At 41.1% G+C, this 27,541-nt stretch overlaps 2 protein-coding genes and 1 pseudogene across 3 annotated transcripts; 1 reads left to right on the top strand and 2 right to left on the bottom strand.

Moving 5' to 3' along the window:
* Positions 1-2,062: 2,062 nt before the first annotated feature.
* Positions 2,063-16,909, bottom strand: LOC111959140 (ras-related GTP-binding protein C). 2 transcript variants are annotated; one of them, XM_023980604.2, is made up of 7 exons: positions 16,807-16,909; positions 12,443-12,646; positions 8,559-8,758; positions 6,742-6,856; positions 3,984-4,126; positions 3,569-3,717; positions 2,063-3,176 (listed from the first exon to the last, which is right to left on the bottom strand). In XM_023980604.2, exons 1-7 carry the CDS (start codon positions 16,861-16,863, stop codon positions 3,025-3,027), a joined length of 1,020 nt encoding a protein of 339 aa, XP_023836372.1. In that variant the 5' UTR covers positions 16,864-16,909; the 3' UTR covers positions 2,063-3,024. The 2 variants fall into 2 exon arrangements, with proteins under 2 accessions (XP_023836372.1, XP_023836371.1); XM_023980603.2 differs by lacking the exon at positions 16,807-16,909 and adding an exon at positions 14,734-15,430.
* LOC111959152 (c-Myc-binding protein-like) lies at positions 16,418-20,449 on the top strand (annotated as a pseudogene).
* A 346-nt stretch (positions 20,450-20,795) lies between these two features.
* On the bottom strand, positions 20,796-22,905 carry LOC111959138 (gap junction alpha-9 protein-like). The gene has a single exon (XM_023980600.2). It carries the CDS (start codon positions 22,898-22,900, stop codon positions 21,410-21,412), a length of 1,491 nt encoding a protein of 496 aa, XP_023836368.2. The 5' UTR covers positions 22,901-22,905; the 3' UTR covers positions 20,796-21,409.
* Between the last annotated feature and the right edge of the window lie 4,636 nt (positions 22,906-27,541).

The raw sequence follows: 27,541 nt of genomic DNA, 5'->3' as shown, positions 1-27,541 counted from the left end.
TTTCACAGCAAACCAGTTGAGACCGCTCTCAGTCATCTCTGCCTGGATATCTGACCTCCAAGTGTTTCTGGTTCGATCCCTGTGGTTGTGGCTAGGGTTAAAAACAGTCTATCATAGCCAATGTAGTCATCACTGAAATGCATAGTTGAAATGCATAATTATTCAGGTAGTTTGGCAAACAACTGAATAGCAACAACATAATGAAAAAATGAGAACAGTCATTTGGCACCATCTAGTGTTCATTTCCAGGTGTGTCAAAAGAGCCTGCAGATTTGGCAAGCCAGCACATGAGCCTTTGATACTGTGCCAGATACCAGATTTCATACGATACATCATTGTGCCCTAGTCTGCCAAATACCTAATGTCCTAAAACATCAAGTAAAACCAGAAACATTTGCTTTTGATGTGCAAGTGTTTATTTCATGTGAATGATAAAACCTTTGGCAGAACTGACAACAGTGGATTTACTATAGTCCCAAATGTCTACTATTTGCAAAAATCAAATGAACAAAACAAACACAGGCAAAAAAAAAACACCTTTCTTGCATTCAGGGCAGAATAATGCAATTTGGTCATTTTTTCCCAGGATTCATTTTCATTGTTAGACCTGGTCTCCCTTACCCACAGTGAAATACAATGAGCAATGTTATGGTGAGAATAATTTAGCTTGACGACGCATTATTGCATACATGCTTGGAATGGGTTTTCATATCGGCTTCATGCTGCGTTTCTTGTTTTTTTGTGTGGATTGCTGTGATAAAACTGACAAAGTCCTTGAGCAGAACCCTCGGCTAAAGTGAAACCTTCACAAAGTTCCAACAAGTTTGTAAGTCAAGATGATAGATAACAGCACAAAGACCAAATTCTAAATCCACCAGTGTTGTGCTATATGGTACAGAGTGCTGGAAAGTGACTGAACTGGACCTGAACAAACGATTCACCTTACACACAACTTGTCTGCGAAGAACACATCTGTTGGCCTAATGCAGTAAACGCCAACCTCCTCAAGAGAAACAAGCAATGGCCCAACTCCTTGTGGCTCTGAGACAAACCTAATAGACACCGAAATGCTGATCAACATCAGCAGAGCTAAAGCACAGTGGAGAAGATTTCCAAAGAAGTGCCAGAAGTGGAAAGCCATTGTTGCTGTCCTAAAAAATTTAAGTTTTTAATTTTACCTTTATTTAACTAGGCATGTCAATTAAGAATAAATTCTTATTTTCAATGACGGCCTAGGAACAGTGGGTTAACTGCCTTGTTCGGGGGCAGAACAGCTTTTTACCTTGTCAGCTCGGAGATTCGATCTTGCAACCTGTTACTAGTCCAACGCTCTAACCACTAGGCTACCTGCCGCCCCTGTGCGATGGGGGATGAGTGAATGAAACAACTAGTCACGTAAGGCAGGGTTTGAAGTGGTGACCGGCGTTTCATTGCCACCATTCTGTTTATCATGATCATAACCATCATTAAATGATATGTCGATTGATGCCACACAACCAGAATGTATAGGTCCCATCAGAGACCTTTCCTAGTTAGGCTGGTCCGCGATCTGTTTGTGCCGTCTTGCCAACTCTTTTATTCATTGTCACGCCTTGGCAAGACAGCACAAACAGATCTGGGACCAGATTAGCTCATTCCTAATGGCATCAGACTCCACCTGCTTCAGTAAAGAGAAGGGTCATGCTCAAAGAACTTGTGATGTCATAAATGTATGAGTTGCACACATTAGTTGAAGATTGGCATAGTTGATTGGCTGTTAGTAGCATTTGGTCTATGGCAAGCATCCATGCGGGGCAGTATTACGATTGAGTGTCAGAAAATATGGCTAAACGGAGTACTTTATGCATAAGGGAGATAGATATATCTAGAATGTGCTTGTACTGCATACATTATTTCATAGCCAAACCAAGAGAATAAGCCAATGCAATGGGTTATTTCCAGAAGACTATATTTAGAATGTTTTGTCTGTGCAAGATTCTAATGAATCAGATTTCCAACTGCAACAAATTGTAGTTAGAATCTATAATGTTGTTTCAGAATCTATAAGCATCACTGATCAAACCGCTGGTAACAGGTTTATTTTTTAGCTCAGTTTTCCTACATGGCATAGCATTATACAGTATGACACTACAGCAACTTTGAGCATAGGTCCGGCACTGGCAAATCAACATGGGGCAGTCATGAATCCATAATCACCAACTATCCTCTTTTCCAGACACACACACACAACAGAAGAAGAAAAAGTCTACACTACAATCCCTTTTGCACTCTGAGGAACCCTGTTTTCTTCAGAATTAATGAAACCAGAAGCAAAGTCTTGGGCAGCATACAGGCGAGTGAGTAGTGATTGAGCTTGCCTGTTGCAAGCTTTCTATCTAAATAAGGCCTTGAGAAAGTGTTACCATGTGCGTTTTGGATAAACACCAAGCATTTCGACCCATAAGTCTGCACAGGGTTACACAACTATACTGATCCCCGTTACAGCCTTTGCAGTTTCTTCTCCTTATCGAGGGTTACATCAACGTTTACATTTTTTTTTAAAGTACTTCTTCACATGGATGAACCAGCAGCTAAAACAGACAACGATATTACCAAGCTTCCTCAGGTCTCTTGGGACTTGCAGCACGTGAGGCCTATCTCACTGAAAGTTCCCAAATAGGCTTTTGCTTACGTATACCAGTCCTGTTGGACTGTTTTTACTCGTGGCAAAGAGTGCCGAACAGCGGAAAACAATGCCTTGCATTCACACGAAATGTACGAATGTTCCTAGTATCTCTGCACTTAGTTTCCCTTCCATCCTAGCTTTGTAAGCTCGCAGTCCTCCTTAGCCTCTGAGCTTCGGGTTCAGCCCTGACTCTTCATTTGAATTCTTTGCTCTAGTCCTCTTCCTGTGATTTTTAGGATCTGGGTGCGAGAGTTATGATTGGTTTACTGAAAACCCCAATCCATTAGTCTTTTCCGCACGATCCCTCCCCATCTTTCTTTTTGTCCATTCCTATCCTCTCGCCGTCTGTCTATTTGTGTTTAGACAGTGCTCCGGGGCGTGCCGTTGAGTGTCACAGCCTTGGTGCAGGGCGTGCCGGCCACCTGGGAGCCCGTCCACGGTGTGGAAACGCCCACCTCAAACACCTCGTGGATGGCCTTCCGGAAACAGTGGAAGTTGTAGTCTATCAAGCCTGGGGAGAGATACGTGTCAATGAGAGAAGGGTATGAATATATTTTCACTTCTGTGATCTTAGAGACTTTGAACATCACTCAGTCGATTACTCCATAAGTCATGTATTGTGGAAACAAAGAATAAGACGTGAATAAAGGATCACCCTAACAAGATAAACCAATAACGCCCTGTGTGAAGAACATTTACAAAAACAGTGGCAAAGAAAAACAAACCACTTATATGCATGCTACCGCCTGTGAAACTTGAAATTCAAGAGACTCAAGATTACTTCCTTAAATAAGACTGTGCCACTCTTCCATTGACATCTGTCTGAATGTTGCGCTTGAAGTCGCACTTGATCGAGAGACTGCTTCATGCCGTAATGAGGAAGTGCTGGGGTGGGTGGCTTGCCTTTGCGCTCAAAGCTCTCCTCTCGGAGGATGCAGACCAATGCCAGGAACTTGGTGACCTCTTTCAGGTAGAGGACTGTGGTGTTGTTCAGCTTGATGATGGCCATGGACTCCTTGTCGTAGGCACTACCACTGCCGTCCTCCTTCAGACTGGAATAACACACACAAAATAGAACAGTCAACGTAAGGAACTTATTCAAATTGAAAATGTGTTCGATACAGAGACCTAACATATCAAACTTTATAATAAGACATTAAACGCCTCATACACGCTTATAACAAGGAGTAAAAGTATGATTTTATACCATTCGGCTTGGAGTAAAGTGTTGTCACAGAAATGACCACAAACACATGCACGCACACAGCTGTAAACTATACATATCTGACATAACTGAATTCAGTTCTAGGGGACTTACCCATAGATGCAGGAGACATCTATAACCACGTCGATCATGTCACAACACAGCTCATAAGACTGCATGTCCACCGGACTGCTGTCTGTGGCGATGTAGATCTTACTGACCACGTCAAACAGAAAGGCCTTCTCTATGCCGGAGTTCTGAGGAAGGCGAAAAGGGAGATGAGGGGAATAGGGGTACAGGGGAGGAAGGGAAGGAGGAGGGGCAGAGAAACACCATGAGTGCCCATTTGGTTCTTCTAAAAGCAAGCTTGGCAGAAATCTCTCAGAGCTATCTTTCAGTTCATGTCAACAGCAAGGGTTTCCAAATGAATTATTGAACTACTAAGTAAAAAAAACTAAACATTTTATTTACCAATGCAAAACGTATTTTGACCGGGATTGAAGAGACATTGGGGTCTGGAAGGTTGGTATTATACAACAACCATAAAAGCAGTGTATGAAAGAGTCATCAGGGCTGACGATGATGATGACACACGTCACAATGTAAGTCACACACCAGACACCATTTCTGCTAGGGTTGGGACCTCATGGTTAGGGGTGTGGCGTCCATGAAATTTTGTCAGACGGTTATTGTCATGCAAAAGACTTCCGGTCCCACGGTAATTGACTGTTAATTAACAGAAACCCGTTTAGCATCTCCAGGCCTGCACCCATACAAGCCGCTGATGAGCGCCTTCGGAACATCTACATTTTAAAAAGTCTAATAAATCAATTGAATATACACCCTCACAATACATCCATTATTTATTTTAGGCAGGTCTAAAGAAACATTACGATATGAAGAAAATGTATTTCAGAAGAACAGAATGTGAGTTAGCCAGATAACATACAGTAGGCCATGTGCCATGCCATAGGCAGTAGACTTGTTCATTTAGCAGACAAGATATGCTTATAAGTCCCCAGCCATTATTTGATTTAATACTAAAAAGAACATAATTGAACTTAGCTGAATAAAACAGAAAAGTGAGTACACATATTAAGTGGCTATGGTGAGCGTAAAAAAGTGATCATTTGGAACAGGTCTTATATGCTAGATTCAGTTATTCGGCAACTTTAGTTCTGAATGTATACAAACCTTAGAAATCAAAATGTATATATGAGCTGCATGATGACCCATTATCAAATGGGCAGGAACAGGGGAATAACGAACGGAGGCCGCTTTCCCGCCAGTTCGTTTTTTAAATTATGCCGGGTAGGCTACTCTGGTTATTACACACCGCATCAACCACTGTTTGAGGAGCATGCAGCCTCTGTATGCCATGGGCTCTCCAACCCTGTTACTGCAGCTACCCAGTGCTTAATTTGGGAAACCCAAGTGAAATCCGTTCGGGAACATCGATAGTAAGATGTTTTCAAAACATATTTAATTAAGCTGACAGTCACTCTCTCTGCACCTGGAGAAAGGAATGAAGGAGAGAGGGGATGAGATGGAAACGCACAGTGGTGAGATATTCTGTACCTTAAGGTAGTGTCAGCCTATTGATTTGGAAAATATAAAAACAATTCCCTATTACTAGGCTATACAAATGCACTATAAATTGTAGGCTAACTCTGTAAGCAGCCCTGCATAATCAACAAACAAACAACATAGCCTAGACCTATATGTTCTCTCCCAGACTCAACAGCAGTTTGGAGCGCAGCATAAGATAACCAGTCCATCCAGTATGCATAATAATACAGTCCACACTCAAAGGTGATTACTAGAGTATAGGCTATACCAATTATGTACCAAAGACATCTTAAATTCGTTTTTTTTCCCTCTTCATGTTTTTTTGCCGTGCATAATATGCGGTAGGCTATGCATTGTATAGCGGCAAACATTTTATTTCTGGGGGTTTTCGGGTTCATATATAGTATGGGTGCTTTGAATTAATCGTCACCGAATAAAGCGCTGTCCATTTCATGGTGTTAAGGCTTTGAACAACATCTACAATGACCATGTTTTCCACTCAGTTTCAACCTGTTGTTGAACTTCTTCCTTCAAAATTGATCAATTACAGTGAGGTGCGTTTTAAAAGCATGCTACTGTTTTGATGAAAAGTGTTTGATGTGATTTTCGATGGCATTTGCATTGATGTCAGAGTGGTTAGAGGGTCAACAGAGCCCTGAGTACCAGGCCAATAGGACCTGATGGTCGTTAGCGAGTTGGATACTACGTACCAACGCATGTCCACAGTGCATAAGAGGAGATACCGTGACTCAACGGTCACGTGGAATTTGACTGTGGTCAGGACTCATGACTGTCGGTGTGGAGGTAATACGATCACCACAACAGCCCTACTCATGATACAATATTAATCACAATACTTTAGTGCCGATACGATATGTATTGCAATTCTCAATGTACTGCAATTCTCACGATTCTATATGTACTGCGATTCAACAATGGGATTTTATTGTGATTCGATGTTCCACACATATTGCTGCAGAGGGACAAGAGGGAGCCATGAGGAAACATGTTTTGGTCAGACATAGAAATAAAAGTGCTGAAAACATTTGTCTCCCTATTTAAAAAGAAGATGGAGAACAAGCTATGAAAAATACTGGAGTTTTGGTGCAGGTACAGCCAACTAGCAGGGAGGGACTAGCTGAACTCGTCCAATGAGAAACATCACTTTCCGTTTTCTGTTGAAATTAATTTTTGTTATGGTGTACACTAATGAACACAACCCAGGTAAAACAAATGAAAGAAAAGCAAAAAAAACTTCAAATCAAACAGCGAGAACTAAATCAAGAGGGAATTTGGTACTTACGGATATAAAGATGTTTAGAAGGTTTTCCAGTGTTGGCAGCTGTGGGATAAGCTTCTGGACCACTTTACTGAAGGCCTCGAATATTGAGTGGTCATAGATACTTGTCAAATAGAAACTGAAAGATATAGAAACGAAAGGGAAGTTAGCTATAGGTTTGCACAGGTTAGGACTGATTTGATAACTTAGTTCCTCGTGCGCTGTAGTTCAAGTAAAAACACAAAGCGAGACTGGATCATATTACAAAACAGTAGGGAACATTAGAAACTGAAAGCATTTCTCAGCTTTAAACACACACAAAGATAAGCTATCACTTAATAATGCCCATGATGCTACATTTTGGGACAGTCCAACTGTAGAATTGAAAATATTAGCAACGTATTACAAAAGCATTAAGGTAGCGGAACATTTTAAAGAATTCTATAAATAACAGTAGTGATTGTAACTTCATTGTCCCAAATAGAAAATTGGGAAACTTTAGAGACCGCAGTTCTAACCAACAGATCCAAAGACTTCACACAGAGATGTCTTCGCAGTGCAGAGAACAGAACACAACTCAACTCAACATGACAGCCCTCCTCCCAGCTTCACTATAAATCCACCCTTGATCCAACTGTCTGGCGTGCACCAACAGCAACCTCACCTTTCATAAAATAGGCCGACATCTCAAGAAAGGAAAAGCACACAGCCGATTGAAAAACCTAGTACTGAAAATCTGCAGAGCGTGTTTGAACCGGTTTGTCTTTTCATAAAACGACTCGCTAGGCTCAGTATCATTAATGTATAAAGGACCTAGGCCAATATCTGGGAAATTATCATCAGGGCATGTGATGATATCACCATCAAAAACAACGATTTCAGCAGAGTTCAAATTTGAGGCTATAGTTTCAATTTCAAAAGAGAAAATAGCAAACATTGAAGGCAGTATAAGCATAACGGTACATGATATATAGGCTACATGTAATCCTTCTGATCCTTTAACATAGACAGTTTGCACCATGCACACTTGCTGTGGTGTTTGTTCATTAAGAGGCCGGGGTGGAATCTGACAGTAATGCTCGGAGTATGACAACCATGCGCGGAAAATATACAAGCAAACCCTATGATCCAGGACCACACACTGACAAGTGTGCTTGTCATTAATGTGTTACTACCCCACTCACAGTCAAATGTTGGACCAAAACAAGGCACGTGTTTTGCCTCACACCGCGGCAAATATTTTCATCCATGTGTTGTGTAAGGCAAGCCTTTTCTGGGAACCCAATCTTACAAGCCTAAATAAACTGGACAACATTCCTTATGCAAAGTGAGAGAGTTATAACAGCTAGGCTAACAACACTAACACAAAACTACCTGAATCTATTTTCACTGTATCAACATCAGTGGAATCGCAGGTGTGATCTGATTCACTCAGATTTCAGCCATATTCCAAAACCAATCATGCTATTTAGAAAAGAATCAAAGTGACAAGAGGCCGCAAGAAATTACTTGGCAGCACAGATGACTAGCTTATGTTGTGAAATAAAGATGGCTGACCAATGCTAAAACTGCTAACATTATAGTCAAATGCACAGCAACTGAACTCCCATGAGGTCATTGCTGGGTTGAACAGCAGAAAAAGAGAATTAGGCCTACAATAGAATACTAACCAACAATAGCAAGGTAATAAGCTGAGAAGGCTAATTAGTTTAGTGTAGCTGCTCTTTCTGTAGGCTTTCAATGCTTTTCCCTTGGCATACTGTAAACTCAAAAGGAGAGGATTAAAGGGATGGTTAGATTTTCTGAACTATCCCTTTGAGGGTGAGTGTCTGTGGATCTACCTGAGGTGAAGCTTCTCTAAGCTGGCGTCTGCCAGGTCGTCGTTGGCTCTCTGGTGGATGTCCCTCTGGGTCTCGATCTTGTGGTCGTCGGAGAGGCCGTCCACTTTGTGGATGAACACCTCAAAGTTAATCTCAGGGTTGACCCTGTAGGCCCGCGACACGGTGAGGTGGAGTCTTCCCAATGCCTCCACATAGTCATCCTGGGCAGAAAGAAGAACACACGCACAAACAGAGACAGACAGACCGAGACAGAGAGAAATAGAAAAGGTGGCTTAAAACAAAATAGTGTACAAGTGTGCCTAAAAAGTAGACTACATGCATTTTGCTGCCTGCATGCACATTTCCACATCCATACTATCCAACATGCATAACGCAATCCCCTATGCCAAATTGCAATCGCCTACGCCCATATATCCTACTTGTTACAATCCCTGTGGTGGGGAGAGTTAGCCAGAATTCCTGGAGAATTAGGCTACTTTTTAGATTAAAGCAATCGAAGATTTCAACATAACCATGATAATACTTCAGATTGCAAAATCTCAAAGTCCCACTGCAAAAATGAGTGACAACATTGGATGTGTTGAGCAAGCTGGCCAATTTATTTCCCTGCGAATTCTGAATCTGCACTGAGAGATACTGAACGCTAGTGAGATATGGAGTGCCACTCTGCCTCAGTACAGTGGCTTGTACAAACACTTCCTAAATTTAACTCAGCTGGAAAATCTTAATAAACTGGCAAAAGGATACAGTAGGTTTGTTGGACATACAACACCTAGGACACGTTAAGTAGTTACAACCTAGTTATACCTCACAGATAATTGACAACATTAACGGGATAATCCACCCACAGAAAGAAAAATCATGACACTCCTGTCAATTTGGTGAAAGCCTATGTTCTATCAGTGGGTAAAATAACAATTCCCCCCAGTGATTTAACTTCTAAGTGGTCCGTCTGAAATCAGGAAATCTTGTAGGAACGCGTCATAGCTACATGGTTCTCGTCACTGGAGATATGGGATAACACATTATGACATTTCATAACGCTATTATAACAATTAGGCCTACCTGCACTAAAGATCACCAAATCAGCCAATAGATGGTATGGGCATACTTGTCTAGAACACATACATCCATTTAAAAATCATCATGAAAAACTATATACTGTTTTTCGCTTAGATTTTCTCAATCTAAACAGTGAATCAAATTTATTCAACTCAGTTTCTCCTTCAATGCGATGCGCCCTGTGTGTCTGTTGGAAACGTGGGAAAGGGCCGCTATTGCTATAGCAACGTACTTTGTACTCACTTTGTGGAGAGGCGAACTGTGAGAGACGCCTAAATTGATAGTGCTGTTTTAGGCAATTTTACAGCTAGCTACTTCACATGCTGATATTGACTTTGGTATTATTGTGTGTAGCTATGTTTGCTAGCTAGCCAGCCAGCTAGCCAGCCTGCCCAGAGAGAGTATTGCATTGTGTGTTTTGTAGTTGACTAGAGCTGCAACAGATTTGCACAACAATTTTCACATTGCTACCAACCTTATAAATGACCAAATTAAACATATGTTCACAAAACATAGTTATTTAAGACCAATTCCTATGATAAACAGTGGCTTAGGGTGGATTAACAACCTTATTAAGGTTGATAAAAAACACCAGCAATGTGGACACTGTGTCCTGTTGCGGGTTATAGGAATGTGACAAATGGACAATTTTTATTAATGTTTAAACTGCAAAAAAAAAAATTGGGGGGTGGTCCATTAATGCAATTTAAACTGTACCTCAATTCCACCATGCAAAGTTTGCATTTCCTTCTCAAAGTGTTGCCATACAGGACTTCATTGCTGTCCCTTGCCTTTTTTACGAACTGTTAATGTGATGACGTAGTGGTGGATAGTTGAGTCCAAAATAATTTATTCCTTGATTCCTTCCACGTCAACTCCCGGTGTCGACTCCCATTTCTGAGTGTCAAGATTCGATTCAGCTACGAATCCACTCCTAAGATTCATGTTTTTGGAACGGAGGAAGCTGATTAGATGCCGTACTTCCGAAAATACAAACACTTCCATCTTTCATAGCGTGCTAGCGAGGGACGGAGAGAAGGGCACAATATAGGCAGGTCGGCCACCAGACAGACAGGCAGAACTGTGCACTTGACCGATCTATCGGTAATTAAAAGCTGTATCTCACAATTTCTTAGCTTGCAATGTCTCACAACTTCAGTAAAGCAGGGCCTATCATCAATGAAAAGGCTATGATATTGAGCCAGATGCACCAGTTCGCTCTCACAGTCACACACAGTATATGCACATGTGCACAGGTTCGCATCACGCTGTTCACAGCGAGGTAGCAAGAGCACCAAAACAGCAGAGAAGTTGATCCTCGCGTTTCAACCCTCCTAGTTGTTGCAGAAACTGGCCTACTATCCTGTTACTTTGTGCATCTAAGTAAAAAAAAAAAAAAAAACACATTGATTTCCGGTTAGGGATTTTTCTTACATGCTGACCAGACCGGACATGTCATGCGAGCGTCGCAAAATACATTTTGAAATCCATGTTATTCAATTATTGCGCCAACGAGCGTCTGCTATGCCAAGGGCTAAAATAGAACTAATTTCTATTTGACACAGATCGCGCTGAAAGTCCTGCCTCTCCCATCTCCTCATTGGTTTATAGACGCAGGTACCCACGTGCCATCTCCTCATTGGTTATACCCAAGTGGGTGATTGAAAGACAAACTGTTTTGCCGGTGGTCGTGGTAATACTATGAAAGTGTAGATGCCGATCACAATATAAGTTCAAAGATGAAAAAGGCTGGAAGGAGGAGAGATGACTAGAAACGATTCGGTTGGCCGTTTTATGTGTGGATTAATTGTCGGAGTAGAGGACCTTGTGCATATCAGGTAAAATAACAACTCAAAGTTTATATCCCAGGACAAATCAGCTAGCAACAGCAAGCTAGCTAAATAGGACAAATTAGCTAGCAACAGCAAGCTAACTAGCTAAATTGCCATACATGTTTAATGCTTTTCGACCTGTCCCCAAATTAATGACATTAGTTCAGAGTTTGTTTTGATATTTTAACCTGGTTGTCGTGATCACGTTTGGTGTAGGGGGACAAAATAAATGTATGCACGATAGCGCACGCGCGCAGCCGGTTTGGGTTCCATGTTAACGTTAAGGATGCCAATTTCATTTAAACGTTTTAACGTTCACACCCCTAGTTCATTAGGCACCAAACAGAAGAAAATGGCGTGTAACAGGGAGGGACTACCTGGACACGTCCAATGAGAAACGCTCAATTTCGTATTCCATTAAAATGTTTGAAACCATTTTTCTTTGCCTGCTCTACTAAACACAAACCAGAAAAATAGAAAACGTAGTGACACTGGTAACTCCTTTCAATGTGATCATTAAATTGAGATAAACGGTGGCCTCCGTGATTAAATTAGCTTTGATTTAGATCATGGTTAAGATCACTTTGTTCCAGCAGTTAGGATAACAATGTGCACTGTCTTCGGAAAACGTCTGTGACAATCAATTGTCTTTGAAGCGTTGGGTCATTTAACGTTTCAACATGAGAAGCTTATCCTGTGCTGCAGAGTAGAAGCAGTCTGGCCCACACTTATATCATCCACTTCTCTATAAACACAAATTAAATGTATAAACTATACAGTTTAGTCAGTTTGAATACATTTCATTTAAAGACCATAGAACAGGTTCAGACATTACCCATGACATGAGTATTCTGTTAAAATGCTGTGGTCTGAAGGGCTTTTTCCCTTTCTAGTAATTCTATCTCTGAGATCAGGCATTTATCAATTATGGTGTCAGTAAGTCAGTCAACCATTGTGTTTTTAATACACTTTTCCACTCAATCTTTTCACCTGTGCGTCAATGACGAATATCAAAGCACCCGTGCCTCTGAAGATCATCTCGTAGTCAAAGGTGGGGTCGAAGAAGTCCACTTGACCCGGGAAGTCCCAGATCTGGAAGTTGACAAACGAGCTACTGGAGATGTCGTCCTTGTAGATCTTGTTGGTGCTCTCCAGGAACAACGTCTCGTTAGGAGACATTTTGTGGAATACCACCTGAAACAGGAAATTAGACATAGTGCTGTTAAGACAAAATGATCACACCTACACCTACTGCTTCCTTCTCAAAATACCAAAGAGAGACTCCATTTTGAGAGTTTGTAGTAACTGGGGTCACTACTACCAGAGGAAAAAGCCAAATCACATGTTTTGGAACTAGCAAGAGGCTTATTAAGGGAAGAACGTACTCTGCGGCTCAGTATTTAGGGTCATGGATTTAGATGGGCCTTCAACAACAGTATAGCTCTGCACAACCATTGCCTATGAATGAAAATATATGAGAAGAACACAAATAAACCATGTAACTAAATAGTTTGGCGCCCTTAAAAGACATGCTCGGGTACTTTGGAGACTAGAAGTATTTTATTTTATTTTAAAACCTCTCGCCTTGGGCTGGATGTTTCAATGTGTAGTTCATACATGCATAATATATGAGCAGAATTACTGTTTTACCTCAATTTGCCACCACATGTGGGCTACTTTCAGAACTACTGGCTAAAAAGTATGCAAAAGTACCAGAAAGTCTCTTTAATACGTTACCTGTTGTAAGTCTTGTATCTTCTACTACTGAAGCAGAAATACTTTCAGATTAATTTCAAGTTACATGATTTCTTCCTCCCTGTATCAAATGGGTGAAGGCATTGCCCCCAACATCTTAAAAAGAACGCCAAAAAGTCTGCTACAAAACAACTACATCTAAAACTGACAAACAGGGATGGGAAATGTTTATTCTAATGAGTAAAGTTATATGGTGCATCTAGAATGAATTGCATTTTCCTGGAAAGAGCATACTTATTGAACCATATAAGTGATGATATGACTTGTAAAATGTGTGGCTGTAGCTCTGCTGTCATGAGTGAGGTTGTTTAGCAATATAATGCTGATTGCGAGTGTCTGACAAGATTTGGAACGCCACAAAATAGATTTTAGACAGTCACGTGCCCAATCCTTACAAGTGATCACACCGCGCGCGCACACACGAGTGCCGAGCAAGAAACATGTTTTCACCTGATAAATGATTAACAAGTAACCTAGCAAAGGTTTATTTTACATACATACGTTTGAATTAATTGTATAGTATTTGCACTCGTTAGCTGAACCAACTAGCTAGCTCACATCAATTGAAATAGTTGGCTGAACCTCCCTAGAAACAGTGGTGGAAAATGTACCCAATTTTCATACTTGAGTAAAAGTAAAAGATACCTTTATAGAAAATTACTCAAGTAACGTTAAAAGTGAAAGTCACCCAGTAAAATACTACTTGAGTAAAAGTCTAAAAGTATTTGGTTTTAAATATACTTAAGTATCAAAAGTAAATGTAATTGCTAAAATAAGTAAAAGTATAAATAATTTAAATAAAAGTATAAATAATTTCAAATTTAAATTTAAACAAACCAGACGGCCCCAATTTTTTATTTTTTTTATTTACGGATAGCCAGGGGCACACGCCAACACTCAGACAACATTTACAAATGAAGAATGTGTGTTTAGTGAGTCCGCAAGATCAGAGGCAATAGGGATGACCAAGGATGTTCTCTTGATAAGTACCTTTAATTGGACCATTTTCCTGTCCTGCTAGCCATGCAAAATGTAACGAGTACTTCTGGGTGTCAGGGGAAATGTATGGAGTAAAAAGTACATTATTTTCTTTAGGAATGTAGTAAGGTAAAGGTTCTCCAGAATATAAATAGTAAACTACAGATACCACAAAAAAACGTATTTAGAAACAATTAGTTTTACTTAAGTACTTTACACCACTGCCTAGAAGAAAGAATGCAACACCACGGAGTTTTTAAACCAGACCATCTCTGTAGATGCTAGCTATACTAAAGTGTTTACTTGCATGTCATGTAGCAGTAACTTGCTATTCAGACCAGGATGACAACTGGTCTTTCACATAGAAGTAAAGTCTGGCGTTCAGAATGGATGCATGTTACTATATTAACCTCAGGAATGTTTAGAAGTTGTGGCAATGTTAGCAAGCTATCTCAATAACTGGTGATGATAGCTATAGTTGCTGATTGAACTAAAATAAGGCGTTATGTAAAGACAGTTGAATCATGTCCGCCGACATCGCTTCCTACCTTCTGTATTGACGACTTGCCACTTCTTCGCAAACCCATTAACAGAATTCTAGGTTTGCTGTCAGATGGAGTCGGGCTATCCTCGATGTCGGCCTCCTCTTCTCCATAGCCAAAATCTTTGGGAAACGAGTCCGCAACCCCATAGCTGTCTGCCAACGGTTCCACTTCGTACTGAATCGACATTTTGACCCAACAACTCTCGCTTCCCCAATCCCCCCTCACCCTATTAGTTTTACGCAGTCCTGCTTTTACCGATAGATCCTTCCACACCGCCGATAAAATTTAAAATACAGTTTAAATGCATCAATTATGCCAATGTTACTTGCAAATCCAGAGTGTGTTGTAATATTCTCCCTTATCCTTTAGATCTTCGGGTCCCCTATGTTTCCCTTTCTCCGAAAACCCTGCACATGAACCACCTCTGAATCTAATTGGACGATGTACATAGGATGCGAATAATAATTGGATAACCAGGGTGTCAATCTGTCGAGACTGGTTCTATCCTTGTCAGATGTTTTGCAGTCAGCTGACCAAGTAGACTAGTACCAAAGAGGAAGAAACGAAGCGAGAGGGTCCATTCCCGTCAAAATCTGTCCCCGCAGTAATACAGCGATAAGCAGACCGAACTTAATTTAAACAGGGTCAACAATGAGACCGATAAGCAGACCGTCTGCCTTCGCGACAGTTAGTGCGGAGACAAGAGCATCTCGTCGTTGTATACAGTATCTCTGCTAATGCACAGGTTTGTTTTGTGACCTTTCACCTGGAGTTATTTTGGCTGGAAATTTATAGTTTGACTGTTTTATTTTTGTTTTGACTGGGGGGGGCAATTCACGATGGATGTATCTCTTTGATTCATAGTAAAATTGTACAATCAATGTTATTCCAGTAATTCCAGTATTGTTTTCCATCTGTGGAATGAATCTACATTCAATCAAAATATAAAGTAGCACGTGCTCCAGCAGGTATATCTCACTGGTCACCCCCAAAGCCAATTCTTCCTTTGGCCACCTCTCCTTCCAGTTCTCTACTGCCAATGACTGGAACGAACTGCAAAAATCTCTGAAGCTGGAGACTCTTTACCTCCCTCACTAGCTTTAAGAACCAGCTGTCAGAGCAGCTCACAGATCACTGCACCTGTACATAGCTAATCTGTAAATAGCCCATCCAATCTACCTCATCCCCATACTGTATGTATTTATTTATCTTGCTCCTTTGCACCCCAGTATCTCTACTTGCACATTCATCTTATGCACACCCTACCATTCCAGTGTTTAATTGCTATACTGTAATTACTTCGCCACCATGGCCTATTTATTGCCTTACCTCTCTTATCCTACCTCATTTGCACATGCTGTATATCGATTTTTCTACTGTATTATTGATTGTATGTTTGTTTATTCCATGTGTAACTCTGTGTTGTTGTATGTGTCGAACTGCTTTGCTTTATCTTGGCCAGGTCGCAGTTGCAAATGAGAACTTGTTCTCAACTAGCCTACCTGGTTAAATAAAGGTGAAATAAATCAAATAAAAAGTGAAAACCGTCTGTGTAAAGCCTACAAAATCACCAGCAGAGGGCAGAAAAAGACAGTACAGAAAGTATTTCAATAAACTACACTGCGCATGCTCTAAGCACGAGCGTGCTTGTGTTGACTTCAATGCTAACAGGGAAACCTGCCTGTTGCAGGCGGTGAGTCGTAAGAACGTCAGTTAGCAGTAAAGCCAAAGTTTAACTTCATAATGGCACACTACTGAGATCATGTTTTACATTGGCGTGAGTAACGATGTAGTGTGTAAAATACAACAATGACATTGTTCCACAACCAGGAGAGCTTAAAGTTTAACCATATGTAATTTTATAACGCGTTAGTGTGCTAATTTAGCCCTTTACACATTTGCTAGTTAGCTGGCTAGGTAAATTAGCGGACTAAACTCCAATCCATGGTGAAGAAATTTTCTGATGAATTTCACCAACTGAGTGGAGCCGAGACCAGTCTTTGTGGAATGTAGTTGAGACTACATCGATTCGCTCAAGGTCAATACTTAAAAATATATATATTATGAAACGCCCACCTTGTACCTAAGTTTGTCCTCTGTAGTTGCGTGACTTTCGTTGTTTGCTAAAATCATACTTTTTCAATAAACGGTAAACCACAGGTTTAATCATTCGGTTTCCAAACCCAGAGTCACAACATCGCGAGACTTCCGAGAAAGCTTGCGAAACAGACCAAACCGGCCAGGCCGGGGTTTGGGATGTAAATGAGATGAGTGAAAATGTTTTCCGTAGTTGTTAATTTTCTTGCAATCTAAAGGCACAACCTAGATTCGAGCCAATATCTTAAGTAGTTGAACATGTTATTAGTCCAATTTCGTGAAAGTGACAAACCGACACGTTTTAATTTGTCAAAAACAACTTTATATCAAAGGACTGCCGTTGGGTTGATAGGCTGCACATGCGCAGTTCCGCGTGAGACGACCGTTGGACCCGATAACGTATTTCTACGCATGCGCTAACGTCGCCATGAATTCGCCTACAGTGTGATGGAGATTTCAATTGACGAAGCAGTTTTAGCTTCTCTTCATATTGTACTGCCTTTGGGGTAATATTGATACCACCACGGACTGTTTCCTTTTTGAGATTCAATTGGCACATGCGCATTTGCGATGAGTTGCCATCTTAGAGCAATGGGCAAACAGTCGGTGGTTGTATTTGAATTAACGTATATTGAAAAGTATGGATTTAAAGCAAACAAAGGCACGCTAACATGGGTACAAGTTTTATAATTTAAAGTATTGACCTTGGGCGAATCGATGTAGTCTGAGCTAGATTACCACAAAGCCTGGTCTCGGCTACACTCAGTTGGTGAAGTTAATCAGAAACAATCTTCACCGTGGAGTTTAGTCCATTCCTGGCTGGCTAGCTAAACCTGTAGCTAGTTTGTTTATTACCGAGGTACAATACTCAGTTTGGATGTTTTTTCTTCAGTACACTGTAAGGAAGGCTATAATATTTCTAGCAATCATACTAGTCCCATTAAGCTTGAATTCGGTTCCTTGATGGAATCATTGATTAGAAATGACTGGACAGGTGAAAGCTATGTGGTGGAGCCCTTGAGTTGTGTACCTGTCCAATCATGTTTTATTAACAGTGATTACATCAAGGGAGGTATGAATGCACAGGGTCTTGTTCCTTCCCTTTCTTGGGCAAACATCTAGCAACATCATGGATGAACTAGCTAATTACTGAACCCTGAAAAAAATTGGAAGTAAAAAAAATCGAATTTCTTTGGTCACATACACATGGTTAGTAGATGTTAATGTGAGTGTAGTGAAATGCTTGTGCTTCTAGTTCCGACTGTAGTAATATCTAACGAGTAAGCTAACAAATTCACAACAAGTACCTTATACACACAAATGTAAAGGGATGAGTAGAATATGTACATATAAATATATGGATGAGTGGTGGTGTGCAGCATAGGCAAGATGCTGTAGATGGTATAGAATACAGTATATACATATGAGATTAATAATGTAGGATATGTGAACATTATTAAAGTGGTGTTATTTAAAGTGACACCTTTATTAAGTCCATTTATTTAAGTGGCCAGAGATTTGAGTCTGTATGTTGGCAGCAGCCTCTCTATGTTAGTGGTGGCTGTTTAACAGTCAGATGACCTTGAGATAGAAGCTGTTTTTCAGTCTCTTGGTCCCAGCTTTGATGCACCTGTACTGGCCTCGCCTTCTGGATGATAGCGGGGTGAACAGGCAGTGGCTCGTGTGGTTGTTGTTCTTGATGATCTTCTTGGCCTTCCTGTGACATCGGGTGGTGTAGGTGTCCTGGAGGGCAGGTAGTTTGCCCCCGGTGATGCGTTGTGCAGACCACACTACCCTCTGGAGAGCCTTACGGTTGAGGGCGGTGCAATTGCCGTACCAGGCAGTGATACAGGCCGACAGGATGCTCTCGATTGTGCATCTGTGAAAGTTTGTGAGTGTTTTAGATGACAAGCCAAATTTCTTCAGCCTCCTGAGGTTGAAGAGGCACTGTTGGCCTTCTTCACCACGCTGTCTGTATGGGTGGACCATTTCATCGTTCATCCACCTCTGGCCTGCTCGCCTCCCTACCTCTGAGGAAGTACAGTTCCCGCTCAGCCCAGTCAAAACTGTTCGCTGCTCTGGCACCCCAATGGTGGAACAAACTCCCTCACGACGCCAGGTCAGCGGAGTCAATCACCACCTTCCGGAGACACCTGAAACCCCACCTCTTTAAGGAATACCTAGGATAGGATAAAGTAATCCTTCTAACCCCCCCCCCCTTAAAAGAGTTAGATGCACTATTGTAAAGTAGTTGTTCCACTGGATATCATAAGGTGAATGCACCAATTTGTAAGTCGCTCTGGATAAGAGCGTCTGCTAAATGACTTAAATGTAAATGTAAATTTCAGTTTGTCCGTGATGTGTACGCCGAGGAACTTAACTTTCCACCTTCTCCACTACTGTCCTGTCGATGTGGCTAGGGGGGTGCTCCCTCTGCTGTTTCCTGTAGTCCACGATCATCTCCTTTGTTTTGTTGACGTTGAGTGAGAGATTATTTTCCTGACACCACACTCCGAGGGCCCTCACCTCCTCCCTATAGGCCGTCTTGTTGGTAATCAAGTATCATTTGTCTCAATGCCAATGTGTCCACAGGCTTCAGAGTCCAAACGAGAGCCGTTTCAAAGATACCTGGAGAAGGCTGGTGTCCTTGACAGCCTCACCAGTGGTGTGTTTATTTTGAATATTTCATTAACTTTAATTGTTAATTTTATTTGACCTACACAAATTACGAAAACGGCTTGTGCCTTTCCTTATTACAGTGCTGGTGGCATTGTATGAAGAGACGGAGAAACCCAACAATGCACTTGAGTATCCTTTTTTAAAATGTTTACTCTGTTTTTGTAATGAATATTTCCTACATAATGTAGTCATGCATAGCTATGTTTTTGGAAGGTGATGAAACTCCACTGAGACTCCTCTCATTCAGAGTCTGACCTTTCTGTTGCCTTTAGTGGTCTAGCAACCTGACGTGCTCACACAGATGACAGATCAAGTGTTGATTGTCACAGCTCATGATGGTATGCTTTTCTAAAATGTAAAAATTACTAATTTTCAATGACAATAAGGTTGAGAATGAGTTGAATTCCTCCCTCAGCACACTGTCATTTCTTTAATAAGATCCAGTTTCCTCAAGCAGCACTTGGGTGTGGCTGGCCAGGAGTCTGCAGAGGTGTGAGCTTCTGGCCGAGGAGAACAAAGGACTCAAGAACAGGGTAGGCCTGCCTGTGATTATTTTTCATTGAGTGTGATGATCTATACATGGTAGGCTTGAACGTTTCAAAACTAATAAAATAATTGAATCTCTGTTTTTACACACTTCCTTAGCTTCAACGCTATGAGCCTACACAAGAGGATGGAGCTGCCGAATAGGATGTGCCTCGGCTTTATTGAAGTCATTTTGTTAGAAACTCCGATTTTTATGGCAAGTCGAAACCAACAACTGGAGGCAAGGGATTTTATTCACCTCTGTTCTTTTGTTTCTTTTCTACTATGTTTAAATATTTAACTTATTTTGTAAATCTGATATATTAAAATATAATAGCAAACCCCCCTTTTCTGCTTTCAGTGTACTTAGCCTACTGTACACCAATGCTTTGTATCTAGTAAACAAACAGTAACGTAATGGTGTTTTCCTTTTTAATCACGTTCACATATTTGTTACAATATAGAGATCTTACCTCATGATATCACTTTTGTACTGTGTGCACACCGAGGCTCTGCTGGCGTTACTTGAAATGCATAAGAAACTGAAATACCCCACAACCCTTAACAGAAAAGCTGTGCCTAAAAGAACGTGGAGGGCCATTTGTAACCGTCATACATGGTTTTACGACGATAGTATGGACATACAGTAGTTAATGCAAGATATACGCTTTTATAAATATGAAATTATGTCATTCTTTCATGCAATATACAAATACATCATTTAGTCTACATACTCTATTTTCAGTGGTCAATAAGCTACTTTGGCTGCGTTTAGACAGGCAGCCCAATTCTGATCTTTTTCCACTAATTGGTCTTTTGATCAATCAGATCGGATATTTTTCAGAGCTGATCTGATTGGTCAAAAGACCAATTAAGGAAGCAAAAATTCTGAATTGGGCTGCCATGGGGACATATTTTCATGGTTTCTCTCTAAACAATGGTGTTTAAAATGAACTGAAACCTACAAAAAGCATTTAACGGTGTCACTGCTGTGTGATCTGTACTGTTCCAGTGTTTTTCTCTCTTAGCCACAACACTTTTAAAAGCAGGTCAATATTCCCAATAGCTAGTCCCCACACCCAATGTTTGATCTACTGTGTCTTACGTCATCACAAAGTATGACAGAGGCTTTGAAGCTGGTGAATACAAAAATAAACTACCACATAGAGATCAACAGTACAGTAAGCAATAAACAGAAAGAGAGGAGACATCTTATAAAACACATCTATACATTTTGCTAGACTACTGCAACAGATCTCCCTCCGAAGCAGTTCGCACAATGTCACAACTCGTGTCATGTTCTTCTGATCCCTGTGTTTGAAATAAAGTATTTTTTTTGTCTGATGAGGGACAAAAGATAAGGTTTTACTCTTAGCATTCAGACTTGTAGGTCTGTAGGGGCTCGCCTACTACTTGCGTTGCTTGTGGATGATGGTCGGCGATTGGAAGAGGGTGGTCTCGGACTGTGCTGTGACCCTGAACTTGAGTCCCCCAGTGAGTCTGGGGTGGAGGGACGCATTTTGGGTTCTGATTTCGATGCAGTCCGGGCTTGGTACCCACCACTGGCCTTAGCACCCCCATAAGAATCTGTGTCTGAGCTTTTGCCCTCCACCACTGTGGAACAATTTGAGGGAGCGTTGACCCTCCATGTTTTCCTTCCGGCGCCTACTAGCAATGTCGGGCAGGAGGAGGCGTGAGATGCGTCCCTTGGGCGCCTGGGAGAGTCTGGGCTCCCCCTCTTCTCTTCCTCGCTGTGAGGGGGAAGGTGTGCAGACTCCTCTGGCTCCTCCTGCTTTGGCGGGGTCACTGAGTCGCAGGGCGGTGAGCGGCTGTCACTGCTGGTGTTATTGGAGTTGGAGTTGTGCTCCGTCRGGYTATGTGCAGCATYTTTGAGTTCTTCCRCRCTCYGTTTACCAGCCAGTTCRCCCTGAACAGGGAGGAAGGCAGAKGGGTTGATAAGGGRRGGGTAGGTGTGACCSTCCTGGGCCCGCTCCAGTAGGAGGTTGTAGCCACTGGGCGCGGAGGCCATGGTGGGCTTGCAGCCGGAGGAAGCAATGCCTGTCTGATGCACCACAGAGTCTTTCTTGGCTTTGCTTGAGTAGAAGTCGTCAAGCTCGTCTTGCAGGTGTGGATAGTAGTCCAGGATGCCCTTCTTGACCTTCTTGTAGCCCAGGTGCATGATCTCCAAGATGTTTAGGAAGAGGGAGACTACAGCGATGCATTGCATAAAGACCATGAAGACACTCTTCTCTGTRGGCCGGGARACGAAGCAGTCCACCGCGTTGGGGCAAGGCTCACGCTCGCACTTGAAGAGAGGGGAGAGCTGGAAGCCATAGAGGATGTACTGGCCCGTTATAAAGCCTACCTCCACGGCGGAGCGGGTAATGATGTGGGCCACGTAGGTGCGCAGCAGGGACCCCGACAGCGGAGCCTTGTTGAGCTTRCCTTGCTCCAGCTGCCTCACCTCTCGCTCAATCGTTTTCCGAGCCGCCACCATSTCCACGTCCACCAGCTCTAGCTCGCGACGCAGCAGGACCTTCTTTTTCTGCCGCTCCTTCTCCAGGGCTCGGAGGCGGTAGAGAGCATGGCCCATGTACACCAGCGAGGGCGATGAGACAAAGATGACCTGAAGGACCCAGAAGCGGATGAGGGAGATGGGGAAAGCCAGGTCGTAGCAGACGTTCCGGCACCCGGGCTGCTCCGTGTTGCAGATGAAGTCGGCCTGCTCATCGTTCCACACGTCCTCGGCCGCCACACCCAACACCAGCATGCGGAAGATGAATAGGATGGTGAGCCAGATCTTTCCCACCATAGTGGAGTGGATATGCACCTCCTCCAATATCCCCCCTAGGAAATTCCAATCACCCATCTTTACACGGGCATCGTTGTGTCTGAGTAGGAGGCAGAGAGAGGATCGAGGCAATTTTGTCATTTAAAGAGGCTATATGGAACTTTTGCCTTTTTGGATGGGTATTGAGCCCAAGGCCCCTCAATGGACAGAAATATTACTCAGAAATTCTAATTGGACATAAAGGGGTATTCCTCCCCAATAATGAGCAAAAGCATTGTTTTTTTGTGTGAAATACAACATTTATTCATATTAATATCTATATATAAACCATTCAGCTAACTTTCAAGCCACAATTTGGTGTGTAACAATTAGCAACTGCACTTTCTTACACTAGCATCTTCAAAAATATCGTAAAAAATGACATGTAAATGTTATTTTCTATGCAGTTTGTTTTAAAATCTCTTTCATTAACAAATACTCTATGAAAAATATATTATTCCAGAGACTATTTTAATCCCACAAAGGTTGCTTTACCAATTAAAATAATGCATCAGTCCTTTCATATCAATAAATACAATTTAAAACTAAACTTGGTTAAGTCATTGACATATAAATAATGAATTGAAACATACCTTTATCAGGGGGAAAAAAAGAAATGTACATCGAAGACAGATGTAAATGTATCATGAATATGGAGCATCACATATTTGTAAAGTAGATATCAAAATGTACGAATAAGCAAGCCATCGATTATCATGTTTATTATTTGCCTCTCTTGCTCCTTTCAGTAGTCCTGTTTTGCCAAAAATAAAGCCATTCCCCTCGGTGATTTAACTTATAAACAATGAGAGAAATCAATGAGAGAGTCATTTCCATTTACCTTGCAGCAGCATGGACAGACTGCTGGTGATTTGAACCCCCACGGGTCATCCAGCCGCGATGAGGCCACCAAAGAGCTTTTAAAAAAAGAAAAAAAAATGTTGTGCCCCCTCCACATCTGTCGATGCGCATCACCTGAACTTCTGTGACCCAAATTTTACCAGGGTTGCCAGTGCCGACAATACACCACGTATGACTGAACAGTTGAGACAGCTGCCAGTGCCAGATTCTGGTCAGCGAGTTAAAATCAATAATCAGAGTTCTACCAATACAGTACAAGATAAATCATAGCCACACAGCAATTGTTTCAGCCTATTCATGCTTGCCATTTATTGATTCAGGGTTCTAGGTTAGTTAAATAATGTCCTTAATTAAAAAGAAACAGTGGAATTACTTGGTTAAAAAGATATTTGGCTTTTCCTAAAGGACTAGCTGAACTTAAATTTGAACAGTGCAGTATGGCTTGAATGTATAGCCAGGAATATAAGAGTGAAGCATGGAAAGGTGTTGTACTGGACAGATGGCCTACTTATTAGGTTCACTCTTGTCTACCGTCTGTAGATTCTATAGGTTGTTGGAGACGCCATAGCCCCCGTGAGAGATGTTTGGTGCAGTTCATCTGATGTTTGATCATGGTATATATAGGCAATGTGATGGGAGTTTCTTTTGAAATCAGTTACTGGTTCTGGTATCCCCCCCCAAACAACATAACGCTATGGGACTGTGCTACAACTCTTTCAGATCTATAGTTTTTTTACTCTTGTAATGCAATCAATGGGTCATGTCCGATTTCATACTCTGGTGCTTCCCCTCTGTAATTAAGTTGTCTCTGGCAGTTGACACAATATTTGTATTAATTTACAAGAAATCGATTACTCTGGCTTGTTGCAATTGAAGTCAGTCAATTCAGGAAGTGAATTGAATTTAAAATCAGAACATTTGACAACTTTTGACATAAATAGCTTCTCCTGTTCAGTTTATTGAGAAGTAGTGGAAAATAGATTCCCTTTTTCAATCATTGAATTGGAATTTCAGTTTACTTCTAAATTGACTGCCTCAATTCAAATTGAGCCTAAACCTGATTACCACAGATGTTAAGGGTATATTCAAAACTTGATCTGTTTTTTTTTGTTGTCCAGGAGTTGGCATAATCCTGGGTCCTGTAACTCGACCTGAAAACAGTTACAAACGTGTTTATAAAGCAGTTACAAAATGAAATGCAGTTCTGATCATTGTATGTGTTAGCCTACATATAGTCTCATGTCATGGTCAGAAAACACAACTTTCTTTGTGGTTTTCCTTTAACCAGATCATACTATCATTATTTCCAAAGGAATGGATGTCGATGAGATTTTGATAATCGACTTTGGTCAATGCACAGTGCAGTTACATGGGTCTGTAATTTTGTCTATCAACAAGTAGACTAACACCAATAGGAGTTGGCCAATCTGTGTGATGTGCAATTGATGTCTATTAGGGATGGGCGCGAGTACTAGATTAAAGGTTTATATTCTATTACTAATAATCAAATTCCTGTACACTAAATTTACAAATATAACTATACTGAACAGAATGTTTCATGAGCTGAAATAAAAGATCTCAGAAATGTTCCATACACACAAAAAGCTTATTTCTCTCACATTTTGTGCAGGCATTTTTTTTTTTACATCCTTGTTTGTGAGCATTTCTCCTTTGCCACGATAATCCATCCACCTGACAGGTGTGGCATATTAAGCTGTATGAGGTGCACTTTGTGCTGGGGACAATAAAAGGCCGCTCTAAAATGTACAGTTTTGTCACACAACACAATGCCACAGATGTCTCAAGTTTTGAGGTAGTGTGCAATTGGCATGCTGACAGCAGGATTGTCCATCAGAGCTGTTGCCAGAGAATATAATGTTCATTTCTTTACCATAAGCCACTTCAACTTCGTTTTAGAGAATCTGGCAGTACGTCCAACCAGCCTCACAACCACAGACCACTTGCAACCACACTAGCCCAGGACCCCCACATCCGGCTTCTTCACCTGCGGGATTGTCTGAGACCAGCCACCCAGAAAGCTGATGAAACTGAGGAGTATTTACATCTGTAATAAAGCCCTTTTGTGGGGGGAAAACCCATTCTGATTGGCAGGTCCTGGCTCCCCAGTGGGTGGGCCTGGCTCCCATTTTTGTTCAGTATATTTAGCCGGTTAAATTTATAAGCACTGCCACAATTTCAAACTCTGTTTATAGTTTGTGGAGTGTATCAAGTGCAGTGAAAATACATTACGTTTTCTTTTCAGTTCTGTTTCAGAACAACCAGTAATTGAAACAACCAATTGCATACAGGATACATTTTTCCTTCAAACCCGTTTCATTTAAAACTAATATGAGCATACTGAAAATATTTTTTCTAACACATTCTTTCAAATGCAATCCCTAATGTCTATCTCGAACACTTTCCAACTTTCCAAAGCACCTCCCACTCATTCATTTTAAATTTGGCTGAAGTATCAATTACATATATCTACTGGCCCAAATCCAAACATTTTCTACTAGTATCTCCCCATGATGAGTAAACCAGATTTTCATGCTCTAACTAATGACCTGCACAAAGGGAAAATGTGAAAATATTGGTTCTCAGTACAAAACCTTAACCCCAAATCCTGGGTTTATTATTGCTGAGCAGACGGTGCGCCAGTCTGGTTCTGCTTTACTCTACTTTAATACAGGAGCTAGCATTGTTCAATCCCAAACAGACTGGTACCAAATATAAACTGACTATACCATTCACCTGAGAACCCTGTGTACTGCCCTGAAATGGTCTCTCTTTAGAATATTGGTCAAATCATTTGGCAACACTAAGGGGATTGATTCACTTTCCAAATGAGTCTGATTCAAACACATTTATAGTCAGGGATTCACATTAGGTGAACCTTGTTTGAGGATTTTATTTAGCATATTTTCCAGCAGTTTGTTGAATTTAAGAACCAATATTTATGACAACTTGGCCATGACTAATTTATCAGTACTTTCTGAAGTTCATTATCCCTCTTAACCAATGGTTTAAGTGTACACAAAGCAGACAAGCAAGCACTAACTAGCACACAATTAAATAATGGCACTGTATTGATGTTCCGAGTCTGGAACTATGGAATGTTCCACATAAACTGGCTAGAGTGGTGGCTGTCATTGGGGTACGATCAATTGTCTTTTTTTTTTGAAGCCACTGTCAGCTAATGAGAGCCATAGAAGCGAGGCTGCTTGGCACCCTGGTTCAGGTCAGACATCAGCCAAGCAAATATCCTGCTCCATACCGATTCACTAACCCCCATGTCTGGCTTGCTGAAAGCCAGATGAATTAAGATTGTTTTGCCAAGATTAACGTATTAGTCATTTAACACCAAATAGAGTTTACACAACAACAAAAACTCATTATCTAATCATTTTCAGAGATTGGATTATGCATGGCTTTGTCAACACACAGATCTATGATCTGAAGGGATTTTGGAAATGTAAAATATTTATTTAATGTAAAAGTGATGAAAAGATACAATATCAAGTCTGGTGATAAAAATAAAAAGAGGTTCAAATACAAAACAAGTCATTTACAATTGGAATGTTATGCTGTCTACCTAAGATTTACTTAGAAAGTACATGGTAAAGTTGTAATTACATAATTAAATACCTAAAGTATGTATTTGGTTTCTTAGAGATTTGTTGAACCACCATTTGGTTTCAGATGCCAACTAACAAATATCACCACAAATAAATTTAGGAAAAAACATTTGAAGATATCTTCAGTAAAAATATGCCATCCAGATGGCCTTAAGTTGAGGCCGTTTCATTTTACTAAAAG

Source organism: Salvelinus sp. IW2-2015, linkage group LG35 (genome assembly GCF_002910315.2).
Source record: "Salvelinus sp. IW2-2015 linkage group LG35, ASM291031v2, whole genome shotgun sequence".
Classification (NCBI taxonomy): domain Eukaryota; kingdom Metazoa; phylum Chordata; class Actinopteri; order Salmoniformes; family Salmonidae; genus Salvelinus; species Salvelinus sp. IW2-2015.
This window is presented reverse-complemented; position numbering and strand designations above follow the sequence as displayed.

What these genes read in the sequence shown, in the direction of transcription:
- LOC111959140 (XM_023980603.2), bottom strand. Translation starts at nt 14,916, where the DNA reads ATGTCGATTCAGTACGAAGTGGAACCGTTGGCAGACAGCTATGGGGTT. An exon ending in TATTCGTCATTGACGCACAG is followed by an intron (nt 8,759 to 12,442) that starts GTGAAAAGATTG and finishes CTTTCTGCCCAG; the next exon opens with GATGACTATGTGGAGGCATT. An exon ending in TTCTAAACATCTTTATATCC is followed by an intron (nt 4,127 to 6,741) that starts GTAAGTACCAAA and finishes CGCCTTCCTCAG; the next exon opens with AACTCCGGCATAGAGAAGGC.